This window comes from Triturus cristatus, chromosome 7 (genome assembly GCF_964204655.1).
Source record: "Triturus cristatus chromosome 7, aTriCri1.1, whole genome shotgun sequence".
Taxonomy (NCBI): Eukaryota; Metazoa; Chordata; class Amphibia; order Caudata; family Salamandridae; genus Triturus; species Triturus cristatus.
The window spans coordinates 218,925,732-218,945,887 of record NC_140590.1 but is presented as its reverse complement, the minus strand read 5'-3'; the positions used below and the strand labels follow the sequence as shown (position 1 = coordinate 218,945,887).

At 46.1% G+C, this 20,156-nt stretch overlaps 1 protein-coding gene across 1 annotated transcript in view; it reads left to right on the top strand.

Annotated features, from left to right (window-relative positions):
* Positions 1-5,839, top strand: part of LOC146809260 (trypsin-like) — a 110,539-nt gene extending 104,700 nt beyond the window's left edge. The window contains exon 5 of the mRNA XM_085616082.1: positions 5,608-5,839. Coding sequence (XP_085472208.1) covers positions 5,608-5,769 — 162 coding nt within the window. The 3' untranslated portion in view covers positions 5,770-5,839. The remainder of the gene's footprint in view (positions 1-5,607) is intronic.
* Positions 5,840-20,156: the final 14,317 nt, after the last annotated feature.

Genomic DNA, 20,156 nt, shown 5'->3' with positions numbered 1-20,156 from the left:
GGCGGTGCTCAGCGGCATGGCCTCCCCCTCCTCGGAGGAAGGCACTCTGAGAGTCATCGAGCGCGTGGTGGCGCAAACCCATTCGGGTAGGCCCATCATCTCGAGATGGGCTCTTCGTTCCACTTGTCCCCACGGGGAATTCTCCAGGTCGTTGCCCAGGAGGCAGTCCACGGGCTGGGAGGTTCGGACCGCCACTTTTAACTTGCCAGTGACTCCCCCCCATTCGAAGGGAACTAGGGCCATACGGCAGAGGCTCTCGGAATTGTCTGATGATACGACGGGACAAAAGGCGCCGGGCAGGATCTGATCTTCGGAGACCAGGTGACAATGAACCGCCGTGACACTCGCCCCCGTGTCCCGGAGGCCCTCGACGCGGTGACCGTTGACCGTCACCTGCTGTCGGTACTTCTTCGTGTTGGCGGGTAGGGACGTTCCGGGGACCATCTCCCGGTCCCCTAGGGAGACCAAGGCCATGGCGGCTGGTTCCCATTCTTCGGAGTCTTCCATCTCTTCCCCCAGGGCTACGGAGGCCATTTGTCGAGCCGGCGGGGTGGTTGTGGTGGTTCGCTGGTACATGGGACATTGAGGGTCGCTGGCGTAGTGTCCGGTCTGTTGGCAGCGAAAACAGGTGATCCTCACTCGGGGCCCCGGCCTCCCCGGTGGTCCGGAGCTGGCCGGAGGTGGAGCTGGAAAGGGCGGAGGTTTTCCTCTGGGGGGGCTGAGCGGGGATCCCCCCGGAAGTTCCCTTGGCCGGCCTTGATTCCCTCCGCCCCTCTGGCGGGGGGTCCCTGACTGTGGCGACCGTAGTCTCCCACGGGACCCCGGGAGGCCCGGGTGTTGACCCACCGGTCAGCCTCGACGGCCAGTTTTCGAGGGTCTGTGAGTTTGCTGTCCAGGAGGTGCTGGCGCAGTTCTACAAAGCAATTAGCGGACAAGTGTTCCCATGCGATTAGGTCGAACAGCTCCTCAAAGGTGGAGATCTTGCTGCCCTTGATCCACCCGTCCAAGGCCCGGCTGTAAAAGTTCACGTACTCCACCCAGGTTGTACTGGGTATCTTCTTGCAGTCTCTAAACCGTTGCCGGTACATTTCAGGGGTGAGCCCATATCTGGCTACTAGGGCCTCTTTCATGTGACTGTAGGAGTTCATCACCGTGGAGGGCAGGTCCAGCAGGGTATCTCTCCCCTCGCTCAGGAACCGGCCCCACAGCCCAGCCCCCCAGTCTTTCTGCGGGACTCGGTGGGAGGTCATGGCGACCTCGTAGGCTTTGAACCATTGCTGGATGTCGTCGTTCTTATAGTATTCCTTCACCACATCCTTGGGGATGTGGACCTTTGGTTCCACGGTGGAGGAGATGGGTTGGGTTTCCGAGGGTCTGGCCTCCGCATTCTTAGCCTTGAGCTCAATCTCTTTCAGGCTACGTTTGTGCTCCAGTTGGAGTTTTCTTTCTTCGTGTTCTCTTTGTCGTTTCTTTTCCTCAAGTTCTCCTTGTAGGCGTAACTGTTCTACCACCAGCTTTTTTTCGGCCAGTTTTAGTTCTCCTTCGATTTTTAATTTTGCTAGTTCTAGTTCGTGGTTGCGACCTCTCTCTCGGTCTGCTAGTTCCTCTGGGGATAGGCCCCCCTCGGGGGCGCCGTTCCTCCCCGGGGTGCATCGTGGTTCGTTAGGAGGCTCTCCTTCTGTTTGTGTCCGGGGAGTCCCCGCCTCGACCCAGGTTTTTAATGCTCCCTGGAAGTCCTCTTTCGTGCTTAGTCCAGTGGTAGCGATTCCAAGGTCTTTGCAAAATTGTTTCAGTTCTCGGTGCGTATAAGATTCCAACTGGTCCTCTCGGATGTCGTGCTCGGGTCGGTGCCTGCGGCACCTAGGGAGGTTTCTCCTTCCATTTCTTCTTGGTAGTGCGTTAGCCGTCTACTGCACGATCTCTAGGTGTTGGTTCGGATCCCGTCGCCTGCCACCAAATGTTGGAAGGCGGTGCCTGGGGAGGTTGCGGAATACGTTCCCGACCACCCGGAGGCCCACCTTTCCCAGAGTTAGGCCGAGCAAGAGCGGGGAGGCCCTTCCTGGAAGGGTCTCGTACCTAGGATCGCACACGCTGCACTCACTCTCTTCGGATAGAGGGACACCACACAGGAGTTCTTTACAAGATAATAATCTTTATCGTTATTTGTCAGGGATCTTTATGATCCAGAAGGCAGGTGCAGAATTAGTGCCACAAGTGGCAGCGATCTCGTGATGAGGGGTAAGGGGTAGCGGGACAGTCTTTGAATCAGTGTCTCTGCGGAGTATCCGGCGCCCAGCTCTCAATCCGCGAGCTGAGGGGATGTTGCTTCTTTCGGCGATCTCTGCCGATTCTCTTGGAGGAGCGGGCCGCGAGTCACTCAGCAGGCACCGGAGGTTCGTAGTTCGGGGAGCCGCGACGGCGTCAGCAGGGCTCAGATGGTTCAGAGTTCGGGGAGCCGCGACAGTGTCAGCAGGGCTCAGATGGTTCAGAGTTCGGGGAGCTGCAACAGCGTCAGCAGGGCTCAGATGGTTCAGAGTTCGTGGAGCCGCGACAGCGTCAGTAGGGCTCAGATGGTTCGGAGTTCGGGGAGCCGCGACAGCGTCAGCAGGGCTCAGATGGTTCAGAGTTCTTCTGTTCGGGGAGCGATTGAGCCGCGACCAGGTCAGCAGGCTCTCGTCAGTCCAGGTCTTCTCTGCCTCCCGTCCCTTCAGCACCCCTTGTTATACTTCCCCTCCTCTTTGAAGTCTGGAGTCCTCGCGGAGAGGGGTCTGGTGCCTGGGGGCAATGTGTCGGGACTTCCTGTCGCTCGGCCCTTTGATCTGTTCAGGTGGGTCTGGGAGGGACTCCAGACACCCAGCAGGCGAGGCGGCCGCTCACCGGGGGCCTGGTGGTCGATCGAAACCTCCCTCGGGGAAGAGACCAGAGGTGTGAAAGGGTCGGCGCCTCTCGGTCTGGTTTGGGGGGTTTCGCTCTCCCTCGGCTGGGCATGTGTGTAGGGGATCTGGCCGGCCCTCGGGATGTTGGGCCATGGGGGCCGGAAGTCTGTGACATCGAGGATCGGTGCGGTTGCAGGGTAGCTTGCTGGTCGGAAGGGCCCATGCCACGAGGCCGGTCTCACACACCCACAACCACACACACAACCACACACACCCAACCACAACCACACACAACACACACACACACAACCACACAAACCCACACACAACTACACACAACCACACACAACCACACACACAACCACAACTACACACACAACCACACACACACAACCACATACACAAACACACACACACAACCACACACACACAACCACACACACAACCACACACCTAACCACACCCAACCACACATCCACACACACACCCACAACCACACCCACACCCACAACCGCACCCACGACCACACACAACCACAACCACACACACAACCACACATACAAACACACACACACAACCACACACACAACCATACACACACACAACCACACACACAACCACAACAACACACAACCACACATACAACCACACACACAACCACAACCACACACACAACCACACATACAACACACACAACCACACATACAACCACACACAACCACACACACAACCACACACACACAACCACACACACAGAGAACCACACACACAACCACTCACACAACCACACACACAACCACACACAACCACACATCCACACACACACCCACAACTGCACCTGCTCCCACAACTGCATCCACACACACAGCCACTCACACACACGCACAACCACACCCACAACCACACACACACAACCACACACACACACAACCACGAACACACATGCACAACTACACACAACAACACACACAACCACACCAAGCATTGGCTTAGCCAATAGGCCTCACCTTTGGGACCTTATAAGTGTTTAGCCATGAAACAGTTGATGTGGTTGTACCAAGGATATTGTGCTGCATATCTAAATACTTAGAAGGTCCCAAAAGCAAGACCTATTGGCTATGCAAATGCTTGTTCTGTTTGCCTATAGCTACCAGTTCAACACATGCACACCCATTTTAGAGTGCTCTACAAGGTCTGAGATCGATGATGGATGTCCTAACACACTCGGGGCCAGATGTACAACCGCTTTATAGCGGGCAGTTTGTGCCCGCTATAAAGGGTTGTAGAATGTACAAACCTACAACTTGCAAAATAGGATTTGCAAGTCGCTATTCGGAAGAGGCATGCCAAGGGCGTCCCTTCCTAATAGCGAGTCGCAGAGGGATGTACAATTGTTTTGCGGCCACAAATGTGGGTGCAAAACATTTGCAGTGTATCGCCTACTTCAAGTAGGTGGTAAGCCCATCCAAAACTGGAAGGGGTTTTGTGAGTGTATGCGGAAATATCTTTTAAGACCCATAAAAAATGAAAAGAATACTTTTCATTTTTTTTTTTTAAATGCAACCCATTTTCCTTTAATGAAAAGGGGATGCATTTGAAAAAAAAGTCACTTTATTTAAAAAGCAAACACAGAAATGGTAGTCTGCTGTCCCCAGCATGCCACCATCCCTGTGATTGCAGCCCATTTGCAATGGGTTGCAAATTGCGACCTGCCTCATGAATATTGATGAAGCAGGTTATTTGCGACCTGATTGGGAATTGCTAAATTGTCTGAGGCGTATTAGTACATTCCTATTTGCAAGTCGCAAAAAATCGCAATTTGTAACGCACAATACGAAATACTCGTACATCTGGCCCTCAATGTCTTGTGGTGCAGCCCACTCTTGGTACGGGGAGCATGGGTTCTACCGTGCGGACCTGCAGTCTGTGACACAAGCTACTCTGTGGGAACTAAATGTACACAGTTATCCTTGTGGCACTCATTGAACGTGTCTTCCACTGTCTTTTGAGAAAATAAAACAGGGAAATAGCAACCCATAAATGATGGGGAGCCCCTCTTGGAATGTGCACCTGTTGCATGTGTAGTCACCCATCTCATTTTTTGTTTGAGTCGATGTATTAGTTTTTGCAAAGTGTTAACAAAGCGGTCAAACAACAAGACAAATCAGAATTACCAATGGAGTGTTATGCATTAGTTGCAGAGCGGCATTTTGGAATACAGATTATTTTTAACTTAAGTAGATAGAAATGAGAGCAAGAAACCACACACCAGCTTAAAAATGTTCTGCTGGGTTGGACGCCGCATTGTGGGAGAAATGCATGATACTGGCATAGTGACCCTATTAAGGGTCCAGCCACATAGTTATCAAGGAGTAAGCAAACAAGTTTAATTTCTATGAAAGACAGTAAAAACCCCATCATGGACCTCCCCTGCTGTAGTCACACATCTCATATCACAGAATAGCCGATGATGGCCCTCCTTTAAAGCCAGTCTGCTCCTCTGCAATAAGACCAGCTCTTAGAAATGTTTGCTGGGCAGATCCTAGAGTCTGAGCCATGGTGTCTAACCGTCTAGTCTTTATCACACAACAGTCCATCCCAATTTTTTTCATCCTTTACTTTAACTCATACAGCGCCAATCAATGTTTAAAATTGTTTTTCTTGCTTGTTCTCCTGTTACAGAAAAGTGTGCACCTTGTTCTCACTGTCTGACATTTGTGCTCACTTCCAGGGTGACTCCGGAGGACCTCTTGTCTGCAATAATCAACTTGCAGGGATTGTTTCCTGGGGGCATTTGCCATGTGGTGCCGCAGGAAAGCCCGGAGTATACACCAACATCTGCAAATACTTGGAATGGATAAATGGAAAAATAGCTGGAACCTGTGGAAAATAGCATCCCCATCATATGTGTTTCACTTCTGAGTTCAGCCTGTACAGTCAATAAATTTGTCGTTAAATAATGACATATTCAGTTCTTTTTTTTTCTACGTATTGTAAAGTTATACATGTACAAAGTATAATCTTGACATACTCAGTTTAATCTCTGTGAATCTTGTTTGATATTAGAATCTATATTGGCAAACAGGAGTCATGTTTAACGTACAAAATGCTAGGGACTCAGGGGCATATTATCAAGGATGGCGTTAAAATTATCGCCGGTTTAGCCAGAACATGGGCTTCTATGGGAATTCACAAGGGCATATTATCAAGCCCATTATCGCCGCTTTAGCGGCAGTTTTCTGCCGCTAAACCGGCGATAACTTTTACCGCCGTCCTTGATAATATGCCACTCGATTCCTCATGTTATGTATAAACGTTTAAACGTTGGGACCCAGATTTACTTTGTGGCAGGTTGATGTTACTTTGTTTTTGCACAGGCCCAACGCAAACTCCAGGTTGTTATTAACAAACGCAAATGGTGGCTTGCATTGTTTTGTAACCAAAAGTAATGCAATGCAGCTCATCACTTTGAGTCAAGCAAGTGTTCTGTGGGTGGTGCATGGGAGTTTTGGTGCATACACTGATGGAATTGATTGCAAATACCTATCTATAAAGATTTGTAGACATGAATGTGTGCCAAATTACTGCACCTCCCTGAGGCAGGCATAACGAGGAGAAATGTTATGTTTTTCCTTGTTTTTATGGTCTGGCTTGACACCCAGACACTGATGTGATACTCATTTCCAGGAGAAGCGCTTTGACTCCACACACATGTTGGTAGTCAAGGGTGTAGTATTTGACTGGGCAGAAGTAGTGCTTTTTCACAGAAAAAGTGTTTATAGTTCATTCCTATTGACTCATTAAGGTTTCCATTACCATAACATGGCCACCATGTCAAAGCATAGTGAGTGAGGTGGTGGCAAGAAATGAAACTCCCCCCAAACCAGAAAGTGCAGTTTAGTTTACCATTTATAGTCCCTTCTGTGTAGGTGAATCAGGAATATATTGACTACAATCCATCATGCCCAGCACTGCCCCTACTTCAGTTGCCGATCTGTGTGCCAGCTTTTTCCCCACTTACGTTTTACTTTTATATTGCGCACGTCACTTGACTTTTCATGGAGTGAATTAAGTGATGTGCCCAGAAACTCAGGACATCAAGCTGGCGCTGAGACTTGGAACTGGTTTCATAGGTCTAAAGTCAGCAGCTCTGGCTGTAATGAAACATGCTCTCCACCACCCCCAACCACTGAGCAAAAGCACACTGTGGAGAGCATCGACATGAAGTGTTACAACAGAGTGGAACATCAGCATTCCCCTCTTATTCATTTTATGGACAATACTTTTATGGACAATACTTAATGCTCAGAACTCTCTCTCCCTTACTGTGCTATCTTTTAAATGTACAGTTTCTTCATCTTTCCAATTGCAATTCCACTCTCTTATTGGTTCTGGAAATCTCTTTGTCCATCACCAGCTCAATGTGTTTCAGCATTCCTCTCCCAATCCGTCTGTTTCTATGTCTCTTTTATGCTTTTTAGGTTTCACCTGCTCGGCGCTTTGCTGTACTTGTGAAATCTATTGTAATCAATATAAATCTTAAAACAGGCTTAGATCCCGCCCTTACTTTTCATTTGCTCGTGTGCTTGCCACTTACTTTTCCTTCGTTTCTGTCGGTTGTTGCATGCTATTTCCTGCTGTTCTTCATGTGCCTTGCTTATCAGTGGAACTTGGCCAAAGTACTACCTTTTATCCGCTTTCTTCAACCTACTCTGTTATTGGTGAGCAAGCGTGTTTGGTGGCACTTTTGTCCTCCGCCCTTGACCTAATGTCCCTGTGGCTGCCTATATTTGTTTTATGTTTTACAACCTCCCTCTCCCCTTGCAACATTTTTTATCTCTATTTAGCTCCTTCCTCCACCTCAAGTTAAAGACGCTCTAGGACAACTTTGATGACCAAGACCACAGCACCACCTCAACCCCCACCTCGAATGCTGCCACCCAACAGACCCTTCTCTCCTGGACCCCTCTCACCACAGAAGGCACATTAAAGAGAATGAAGAGCATCCACTCCAGAGCACCTTCTGACCCCTGCCAACCACACATCTTCCACAAGACCCCCATAGACATCACACCTGAACTACGCTGAACTAACAACTGCTCCCGCGAGACCACCACTTTCCATCTGGAAGCATGCCGAAGTCAACCTACTCCTAAAGACCCGACGGACCTTAAGAGCTTCAGGCCCACCTCACTCCTTCCTTTCGCAGCCAAGACCATTGAAAAGTCTGTCAACACTTAGCTAGCTCACTTCATAGAAACCAACGACATCTAGACACCTCTCAATCTGGATTCTGCAGCAACCACATCACCGAGACCGCCCTCCTCGCCGCCTCTGACGACATCCACATCCTCCTCGATCTATCAGCAGCTTTCAACACTATCTCCCACTGCACACTAGCCACCAGACTCCACGACGCCGGCACCCAAGGAAAAGCATTAAAATGGTTACGATCCTTCCTCTCCGGCAAAACACAGAGAATAAGACTCCCGTCCTTCCTCTCAGAACCGACAGAGATCAGCTGTTGAGTCCCCCTCAGCCCCACGCTCTTCAATGTCTACATGGCTCCTCTCACAACCATCATCAGACACCACGGGCTCAGCATCATCTCATACGTCAATGACACCTAGCTCATCCTCTCCCTCACCAAGGAACCTGATACCACGAGTCACAATTTCCAAGAAGGAATGGAGGCCATCGCGACCTGGATGAGCAACAGCTGCCTGAAGCTCAACTCAGAGAAAACAGACGTTCTCATCCTCGGCTCCACGCCCTCCGCTTGGACAACACCTGGTGCCCACCGCCCTAGTAAACCCACCCACTCCAATGGACCACACATTGAATCTTTGCACCATCCTCGACTACTCACTCACCATGAATCGCCAGATGAACGCGTATCCTCCGCATGTTTCAACAACCTCCGAGTACTGTGCAAGACGTTCACATGGATCCCCCCAGATTCCAGGAAAACCGTCACCTATGCACTCATCACCAGAAGACGGGTCTACGATAACGCCTTCTATGCCGTAATCAGTAAAAATCCTCCGCAAACTCCAAACGGTATAGAACGCTGCAGCCAGACTCATCCTCGATCACCTAACACCTCGGCGACCTTCACTGTCTCCCCATCAAAAGAAGAATAACGTTTAAGCTGCTCACACACACCTACAAGGCCCTCCACAACATCAGACCACAATCCCTCAATGACCGAATCTTCTACCATGTCCCCAAGAGAAACCTTCACTCAGCCGACCTTGCCCTAGCCACCGTCCCACACTATCACAGGTCCAGAGCAGGCGCAAGATCCTTCTCCTACCTAGTAGTCAAGTCCTGGAATGAACTCCCACTTCACCTCCGAGGGACCCTGACACTGCACTAGTTCAGGAAGGACCTCAAGACCTGGCTCTTCGACTAACCACAACGGAGCTGCCCACTCACTCCCCCAGCGCCTTGAGACCCTCATGGGTGAGTAGTGTGCTTCACAAACACTGATTGATCGAAGTGATTCCGGAATATAATTCATGGTTTTCCTTAACAGATTTATTTTACACTTGTTCAGATTTCTCCCTTTCGAATTGTACAATGACGAATCGAAGAACAGTGTAGTGGCCCCTCCATTCTATACCCAAAAAGCTCTACCCTACCTGTCTAATCCCGCCACCCAACCTCCTGCAGTAGAGTAAATCAAGTTTCCTTTCCTTGCTTACTGCTCAGTGAATGCATTTGTTGTTAATATGTGGTGGTGGGTGAGGCCACAGAGTAAAGTGGGAGTAAGTGCATGATTTGATATCAAGTTTGGCGTATGGGATACACAGTGATGAATGTGGCATAAAAAATCTATATAGCCTGTTCCTTTCCCTGTAGTGCAGTCCATTAGATTCATTTTCTTCAACGTCTCCTTACGGCAGACAGGAAAATATATTAAAGTCGTAATTTTGGATGTGAGGTGTGCAACTTAATATAATTATGGTTTTTGTAAATATTGTTGCACTGTGTTGTTTTTTCATGCACATTATTTATGTTTGAAAATCACTTTTTGTATCCAATATGTATCGTATTTCAGGCATGAAGTCAATGTTCATAAGAAATATGTTTGAACCAATTTTGAAAACAATGTAATTTATATACTATAAGCATATGAACCAAGTGGTCATTGTTTTTTCCGCCGAAAATAAATAGCGGTAAAATCGACAACCAGGTATTCCTCCTCTTTTGTAGTATTCAATATTCGTCCATACCTAGGTGGCTGAGGACGAGAACCCCCCTTTTTGTACACGTACTCATTAATGAGATGTAATTTATTTTCAACTCAAATTGTCTGACTCTGTTTAAAGTTACTTGAAAAGTCTTCTGAGCAAAAAAATTATCAGATCACTGTTTTCTTAATCCAGTGATGTTATTCTGACTGTGAATACTTTTCTGCCACACAGTCAGTGCTTTTTTATGTTTGGCATGTGTGGGTAAAACATAAAATTGGCCTTGTGACTCTCCTAATCATAATCACATCAAATAAATTCCAATGGCCCTAGGGGACCAGCAATGCACTGCTACTGTGCCACCCAGTAATTTAAAACATTGTTTGCACAGAGCATTAGTTACAATGTGTATTTTTTGTTTTTTTCAACATAGCTGCTCTTGCTGGTCCAGCCGAACCACACACCAGGCATGAGATAGTGGCCCATTTGCAGCGACAGAGGCTGGAGCATATGCAGCTGGAATACCAGCGACTGGTGATCCTGCAAGAGGAAGAAATGAACGCAGAACAGCTGGGCCCCAGTGCAGCCGGTTCCCCCTCATTCTCCAGCCTCCCAGGCATCCCATCGCCGCCAGCCAACTGCTGCCACCCTTACCACACAGACAAAAGGCCATTGCTGTGCCCCATCCTGCAGTGACTGAACACCATCAAGGGCTGCAATAGAACAGAGCCTGGACTAGCTCTGGACCAATATCCATAAAGCCCTCTCCTATCCCTTTTTAATTTTTTTCTTTTGGTGGGAGGTACTTGCTGTTTGTTGGAGCTGGGTGGAGAGGGTGGGAAGTGAGTTGGGACTGGAGAGACATTTACCATGGACATTTTGAGTTTTGGGACTTGGGTCAGTTTTGTTTGGGGAGACGAGTGGGCATGTTGTTTCGGTGGAAAGGGCGAGTTTCTTTGTAAGTAAATAAAGGTGAAACCTACTTTATTCAATCTAAATTTAAGCCTGAAGGTGTTTCTTTTAGTTTTACTTTGCACTGCTGCCTTCAAGTAGTTTTATGAAGCATGTTTTGATTAGTTTTCCATCGAGGCATTTAAATGGAAGTGGAAAGACTGTTAGTGGGTTATATATTTGTCAACGATTAACAAAGAATTGACACCACCTGAGTACTACATGATGCCTGATTGTGCTAAAATGCACACAATAGCAATATTAGTATGGTTTGGCTAATGTGGAGCTAGTAGTATTATTTGTAAAATCCTCAAGTTATAAAAAATGAACTCAAAGTCTAGAGTGGACAAGCTTATGTTAGGCGTTTATGGTTACGCAACACAAGGGCTGAATAATGATGCTGACGACTGATGTTCTTCATTCTATAATATGGATCATTTTTAATGCACAGGTTGGCAATGGGCTTGTGTGGGCTATTGCTTAGAAGATTCTACAGTAAGTTAATGTTGCTTTCACCACATCCGCCCACCAAGTGTGTGATCCATTGATTAGTGTATATTAAGACACACCTCAATAAATCAAACAGCCCGGGGGAAGAGGGTTAGGGGTTTGATGAATGGATGGGAACGGGGATTTGGGGAATGGTTTAACAAAGACAAACACAACAACAACAGGACCACTTTCATCTGGGCAATAAGCAGCAGCACATCATTCGTCATCAATCTTTTGATAGAAGGAAACAAAGGAATGAGTATGACAGAGTACAGATAAATGCATTGCACATAGTCCTTCTACACCCGAGACCCAAGTTATGTTCTGTCTTCTAGGTTGAGGAGTGTACCCTCCCACCAAGGATGGTTAAAAGAAAAATGATACTGTATTGCAAAATTAGTTGGTTCATCTGCATTTTCCAAGGGAATGTCCATTCTTTCGTGCCTGTCTGGAATGGTCCGGTAGGTAAGCAGGAGTATTGCTGAGCTCAGCAAGCTTTCGCCTTTCATTCATGCAGGAGACTAGAGGAAGGCCTGCAGATTGTAAAAGAGAAACTGTATTTTAGTGTCAAGGAGAAAGACAGAAGGACGGTAAGCTTCATGAGGCATGTATCAAGGAGACTCAGAGGCAGAGCAAAAAAACCAAGAGGCGGACTCAGAGTCTCACTTTTGCCACAAGTCCAAACCACACATCCAACCCACACACACACACACACAGTAGCATTTCACAAATGCACCTCTCAATATTCCACATAGCTGAGTACTAGGCCTCAGACTCTTGGTTTACATTTGAACTGAAGTCAATAACCAATAACTTCTTGCTTCTAGCTGTTGATGAGGTAGTCCTGCAGCTCCCACCCTGAGTTCTTCCATTATCCTCCTCCTGACTCCGAGTAACTCCATCTCAGACCAGTCACACGTCCTCATGATGACCCGAGCAAGATAGACGTGGAGTGCACTGTTGTGGACGAACATGTAGAAAAACAAAATTGCACTACTTTGCATAGGATTTTGTTTGTTAATTAAAGTGACTGTTCTGTTCTCTTAAGAACCAGAAAAAGAGGACAGCACGCTGCAATTAATTCTTGCTAAATGTGAAAGGGCTCCTTCACCTCCAGGGAAAAAAAACTGATTGCCCATCACTAAAAGCCCCAAACATTTCAAATCAATAATCATCTTAAGAAATTTACCGTATTACAGTTCAACACACCCTCCCTCACTTTCAACCTCCTTGTCAATCATCACAGTGACTCGATAATCTGATCACTTATTGTTGCAATGGTTACCTGTTCCACTCCAATCACGGTGGTAGGTGCACTATCTGCAAGCAACAGATTGGAATTTGTCAGTCTTGTAAATCAAACGATTGTCCTGGGCAGCCAACCTAGATGATGAAATAAAACAGAAGGATCATAGGAGAGGACAATACAGGTTAATTCATTTTCTCTAATTAAGTTTGTGAAAGCCAATCACCTCCAGGGAAAAAATGATCACCTATCACTCAGGCCCCAAACATTGCAAATCAATCATCTCAGGTTATTTGCCACATTACAATTCAACACCCTCCCCCACTGTATACCACCACATGAATCATCAATCATTATCTTCACTCACAGAATCAGTCAGTCACCATTGCAATAGTTGAAGTTATCTCTTCCAATCCAAGCATGGGTAGTTTAGGTATTAGGTATTCAATCGTCTTTGATCCAGGCTACACATTACAATTTGGTATTGGCAGGAATTCTTGTGGATAATAAATGATCTTATGGGGCAGACCTTCTAGTGCTTAGTGATGCAAAAATAGATATGAGTTAGGCAATAGGCATGCAAGGAGGGCAGGCATTGTCCCTAATGTCATGAAGGAAGTATGGAGCTTTCTTCAAAGCACACTGGTCTAACTGCAATCCAGCAATATATAGGACTAATAAAAAAAGTAAGAACTAAGTTCATTTCTATGGGGGCACTAACATACTTAGTCCGGGAAATAGAGTTTGTCCTCAAACTCAGGTGGTTCGCCCAGAAGTTGGTCAGCTAACATATTTGATTCAATTTCAGACCAATCACTCTTCTCCTCCTCCTGTGCTGCTGTTTCAGGAACGGTGCAATTGTGTGGTATACAATGAAGGTTAATTTTGATCATAAGACAATCTCTTCACATTTTGAGGCAAGAGACTGGTCTTTCTCACTGTAACAACCGCACCAGCTGCACTGAACTTACGTTCAGCAAACAGACTGGTAACAGGACGAGCCAGATACTTCATTGCCAATCTGCTGAGGTCTGGCCATTGGTGCATCTTTCAAACCATTACATCAATGGATTTCGAGTCACATAGACCTCTATTGGATCATCCAGACACTCCTGGAACATTCCGTGGATGGTCATTGATGCTTCCACTTGCCCAACTTGTTTTGCAATTGCCTCTGCACTGAACTTGAGCCCTGCCAATTGAAACCAATACATTGCACAGGTTTGGTTGGTCCTTCTTTTGCTGTTGTTGCCGGTGTTTTGATTAATGGCGTTGTTGGCTGCAGTGAGCCAAGACTTCCCTCTATGGAAGTTGAAGATGGCACCCCAGAACTGCGGGGCGGAACTCGAAGTTCCAGCCATTCTTCTTCCGAGTCTCTGGCTTGCTCTACAATCCACTTCTTGTATTTTAAAACATCTCCTTTAGAAAAAGGAATGAAAGTGGGCAGAATTTTTTTGTACGGTGGATCAAGTTGTGTGGCACAGATGTACTCTTTGGACTCAATGATGTCATGTTGCAGCCTTGTATTACAAACAAAGTGAAGGACTATGAACCCAATTAAGGCATGAGCTTCTGTGTTTTCTTTAACACCTGCAGGTGCAAACCTTTCAGACACCTTCTTTACCTGTTCTTGTAAGAGATGCAACAACGTGATAGCTTGGCCCATCGTATTATCCTCCTTGCTAATTTCCTGTGTGAAAACCTCAAAAGTGAGGTTTTCACACAGGACCTAGTCCCAGTCACACTGGCCTAGTCAAATGCCAGTGTGTCTGGCATTTGACTAGGCCCCATTTGTCTGCAGCCTTGGTCATAGCTTTCCCAACTGCATCTCCTATTATTTGAATAACATAGTCATTGATCTGTTTGTACTACTCAAACAGACATTGGAACATGTAAAAGGCTGAGTTCCAACATGTTGGCACCTTCTGTATCAGGGCTTTAGCTGGTGCTCTATTAATATGCTGAATAATCCTCAACTGTTTCTGGGCTCTATAAGAATGGCTGAAATGATTGCAGATTCTTCTGCAGGAGATAAGTATGTTGCTGACCGTGTCTTCCTTTTTGAGGAAGTCTCGCACTACCTGGTTAATGCAATGGGCGAACACAGGAACCTGAGAACCGTCTGGCATGGCCTTGACTATGTTACTACTATTGGCCTTGGCAATAAATCCAATTCTGAGACCTCTGGGTCACAGCCATTCATACACCTTGCTGTTAAATGCCTCCAAGATGTTTACAACTGTATGTGATTTCTACGTGGCAAACATGGTCACTGTTGCATTCCACCGAACGTTTTCAAGACTTTCTTCAGGGCCAAGATCTGAAGATATCTTTTGATTTACCCCTGCAAAAGAGATCCAGTGTGCAGTGATGCACATGTAATCAGTCGCCTGACAACTGGTCCACATGTCTGTCGTCAGGTGGATGGTGGGAACAATACTTTGCTGCAAAGCTTGTCCAACCAGCTGCAGCACATCGTGATGCAGCTCTGGAACAGTTACTCTGGCAAAATAGGTCCCACTGGCTCCTTTTCATTTTGGGCAGATGGCTGCCACAAATTGTAAGGATCCCACTCCTTCCACAAAAAAAAGGAGGAGGTCCAGCACTAACCTTTTTGCCAACTTCCCATTGTACAAATGTGCAGTTGGGTGGTTTCGTTCGTAGGGACTCTCCTGCCTAAACATGTCCGTAATAGTAGCCTAGACTTTCTTCTTTTCTTGGGTCACTTTTAAGAAGTAGATGGTTGTGGTAGACTCAATGTGCATCGCGGAGGGGCAGCTCTGTGTGAAGCTTTTTCCTTATCATCATCACCGTCCACTGTGAGTGGACTAATAGCTGATGTTCCCCAGGTCTCCTCACCACCATGTTCAGCAATTTGTTTAAGGTGCTCCTCCCATTTGATTGTGTGGTGTGTTTCATATGGGTCGTATGGCCTCCAGTACCATAATGTGTACCAGGCTTTCCTTGATAAACATTTGTATGGCAAATGGTGCATACTGCAATGTGCTCCCTCTCTTTGCTAACCATAAAAAAGTCCCAAACTGGGGCAGAGTATTTTTTTTTTTACTGTGACACTGCCAATGGCTGAAGAAGAATTGGAGGTAGGTGGGAGTATCGTCAATTGACTCTCTGCTTCTCCTGAATAGCAATGTCAGACTCCTCTGTGTCACCTTCCACCATGACTACCTCATCGTCATCCTCCTCATCATCCCCTTCAATAAGTCTAAGTCTTTTGAGAATTTTTCTTTTCCCCTGCCTCTCTTGTTGTCTCCTGGTCTCAGGGTTGTCCATTCGATGTCACTATCATCCTCATCATCAGAAGTGGTGCTGGGAGAAAATGGTGCCGTAGTACCCTTCCTTGTTCTTGCTGGAGATATGGGAGCCAATGATTCTGAAAGAGGAGATTCAACTTCTTGCTCACAAGGAAGCTCAATCTCCTGTTCTGCTCCAACATCAGACAAATGTACTGTTGCTGTCTGTGGCTGCTGTCCACTTTTCTCTGTTTCCTGAAAGTAGTATGTGCTACTTTGCGAAAGGGACAAATCCAATTACACATCAGTACTCGTTATCGTCGACATGATTGCACTGCTGCCTCACTGACGGACATGGTCCTGGGCTTAGGTTTGAAGAATGGTGCTGTTAATGCAGGAATTGTGCTCTCAGATTGCTCGCCAGAGGCTGGTGCGACAGGCACAACTTTGCCGAAAAAGGTTGTGGTTGGCAGGCCAGTGGTGGAAATCTGCTTCTTCTCCTCTCCACTAGCCACTTTCTTGGCAGCATCTTTCTTTGAGACCATCTTGAAGCTGTCAGTTGGCAGTGGCACTTAGCTTCACAAGCTGAAGAGATGCCTGTGTTGCGTACTCAGTCACTCATCACGTCTTGCACAGGCCTTCCGTCTGGCAGTACTGTGGGCGATGACTCTTTTCTAGTGCACCTAACAGCAAACAAGCAAGAAGAACATCAGCGAAACATGGCATTGTTGCAGTTCAAGTAGTATTACTAACAAACAATATCATTTAGTGCGGTTAGTTACATTATTTTATAGAATTAGCAATACAGTCTACCTATCCACATCAACATAAACCTTCATTGTGTGCAGTACGCTCAGGAAGAATCAGAAAGAGCAACAACAACAACATACAGATGTAACTTTTTGCTTTATGTGCATCACCTTGGGATGTGGCAATCAGGGAGGTGCAGGTGACAATGGAATAATCCTTAGACAATGAATGATGTTTTGCAGTGTACTTAAGCACAGCGCTAAGAGACCTGTCGGTGTACAAGCGCTATACAAAAATAAAATACATACATACATACATACTTATAGCAGTCATGGGCTTGATGCCAGAAGTTAAAATCTAAATTAAATAAAAAAAATGAAAATTAAAAAAGATATCTTTTTTTAGAAACAAATGTACAAACAACATTTAAAAAAGAAAAATTAATACAATAAAAACATTTTTTTTTAAATTTAAAATTAAAAGTAAAAAAATTAAAATTGAAAAAATTTAAATAAAAAAATTCAAGATATGTGAAATTATCCACATATTAACTTATTAAACTGCTATCATTCTCAACCATCCATGCAGGCCTATGGCAAAGGGCCACACTGTCTAGATGGCTTGGACACACAAAATGGCTGCCAGCCAGTGCCACATGTTTATCAACAACAACTAACACTGAGCAAGGAGGCATGGCCACAAACAAAGAAGACATGCAGGCCTATGGCAAAGGCACACTGGCTGACTACACAAAATGGCCGCCAGCCACGTGGTCACAACAACAAGCAAAAGGGCTGGAAAACAAAGAACACATGCAGACCTCTGAACACTGACTATACAAAATGGCCCTTGGCCACATGGCCCGGGTAACAAAGACAAAGGGTGGCCTATGGCACACACACTCACACACTGGCCAGACAAAGGAGGCATGGTAACACAGAGAATACAGCATTAGTTAAGCAATGCCAAAAACGAAAATTAGCAGGGCTAAAATGTTCACAATAACACACATCTTCCAAAGGCATTACCCCACCTATACACTGTTTGAATGGGGAAAAAGATGTGAAATACCACTAAAAAGCACATTTTGTATGTTAATCCAATGCCAACCATGGCCTAAATGATGTTTAAAATCAAAAGACACCACATAAACAGTTGTTTCATGCACCCATGACTAGTACAGGGCCTACTGGCTGGAAGGCCCATTGGCTGACTAGGCCATGTAGTGAATTAAATCAATTTTGCAAATGTATTAAAAAACGTGGAGAAAATGTAGTAAACTGGGCAACATTATTCCTTTACAAAAGAAGAAAAATTAAAGGCAAAAAAACAACGACAACCAGTAAGACAGCATGGCCACAACAAAGAAGACATGCAGGAGAATGTCAAAAGCACACTGGCTGGCTATACAAAATGGTCACATTAACAATCAAGAGGCCTGGAAAACAAAGAGCACAAACAGGCCTATGGCAATGACTATACTAATCGGCACCTGGCCAAATGGCATGGGGAACAAAGAGAAATGGTGGCATATGGCACACACAGTCACACTCACACACTGGCAAGAGAAAGGAGGCATGGTAACACAAGAATACAAAGCATTAATTCAGCAATGCCAAAAAAAAAAATTCCCCGAAGGCATTATCCCACTTATACACTAATTGCAGGGGAAACAAAAGGGTGAAATACCACTAAAACACATTTTATGTTTTAATCCAATGCCACCAATGGCCTAAAAGATGTTTATATTCTGCAGACACCACAGACACACTTGCTTCATGCACCCATGACTAGTACAGGGCCTACTGGCTGGAAGGCCTATTGGCATACTAGGCCACATAGTGAATTAAATCAATATTACAATTTTATTTGAGAAAATGTAGTAAACTGTACAACATTTTTTCTTTTACAAAGGAAGAAAAATGAAATAAAAAAAATAACTAGGCCCCTACTGAAACTGCTGGCCACACACCACAATACATTTTAAAAATCGACTAGAAGTACACATAAATCCAGGTGCATCCCCCAGTCAAACAAACAACACTCTTATACACCAGTTATTCTACTTACTGAGATCTCAAATACAAAGTCCTTAAATCCAATGGTATATATGCAACAGAGAAGGAGAGTGATCCTTCCAACTCCAAATCCCAATGAAAAGTGACTAGGAGAGGGGCAAAGCACTGAGAGGAGCCTGCTGGACAGGAACAGGAAGTTGCAGTCTCTGGGGCACTTCCTTTCTGTTTGAAATAAAAAGTTTTAAAAAATGGCTTCTCACACACAAAAAACAACTCCAACTGCCTCTCAGCTGTATCTCCAGAAGAAAAGTTGCTCGATCGCTCTATTTGCGATCGCAATAGTCACTATGAATACTAGATCGGCGCCATCGCGACCTGAAGCTGTGTGAGTGAGTGTGAAGTCTTGCGGGAGCTCACTAGCAGTGCAAGAAGTCTCATGCGGACTCGCAAGAGGCCGGAGACTCTTGGCGCTTGCGGTTGAGAGGCAAAGGCAAACTGTGTGAGTGGAGCAGAGTTTACCACCCGGTCCTACCCTCAATGTTTTGTGGAGTCAACGCTTACCGTACTATTTGGTGGCGAACACTTTTCCTCCACCTTCATAGTAGAAAGGGCACACAGGTCTTTAAGCCCATGCCCACTGCCAGGAGCGTCCCCTCACTCCATTGAGGCACGTTTCTTGAATTATTGGGACCTGGACACAGCTCTTTAAATGGCCCGTGAAAAGTCTCTCCTGCAACACCAAGCACCCATAGTATCAATTTATCCCGACTTCACCAGTGCTGTACAGGAGGCAAGACAGAAATTCACAGATACTAAAGCGCAGCTCAGGAAGCAAAGACTGAAGCACAGTATGTTATATCCAGCTAGACTCTGTGTGGAGTTGGAAGGCAAAGCATGCATCTTTGAATCCCCGGCTGATTTTCTCGCTTTCTGCAAGCTGCTGGGACGTGGCTCTCCCACACGGACCCATGCCACCCTGTAACGCTCCATATGTTAACATCTCTGCCAGTGCCAAACTTTTCAACCCCAGCTGAACAGTTTCGATGCCCCTATGTTGGATGTGACACTCGTTTTTTTTTATATTCGACAAAATGCTACAGCTTTTATATTACTCTACGCCTTATTCCTCACCGCAGACTGCTGGCTTCTGCCCTTCACAGTTAATTGTTGTATTTTCAAAAAAGAGCACTTAGTTCCATTGCATTGCCCTCTCCGCTAGGATGATCCCACTTTTTGATCAGTTGGAGACTTTCTGTGTGGGATGGGTTCTATTGGGATTCACTGGGATCTCTGCACATGGTGTGGGTGGGCTATTTTTTGTTTCTCTTGAACCGCTCTATTTCTCTTTTTGTTCGACGATACAGCTCCAAGTACTG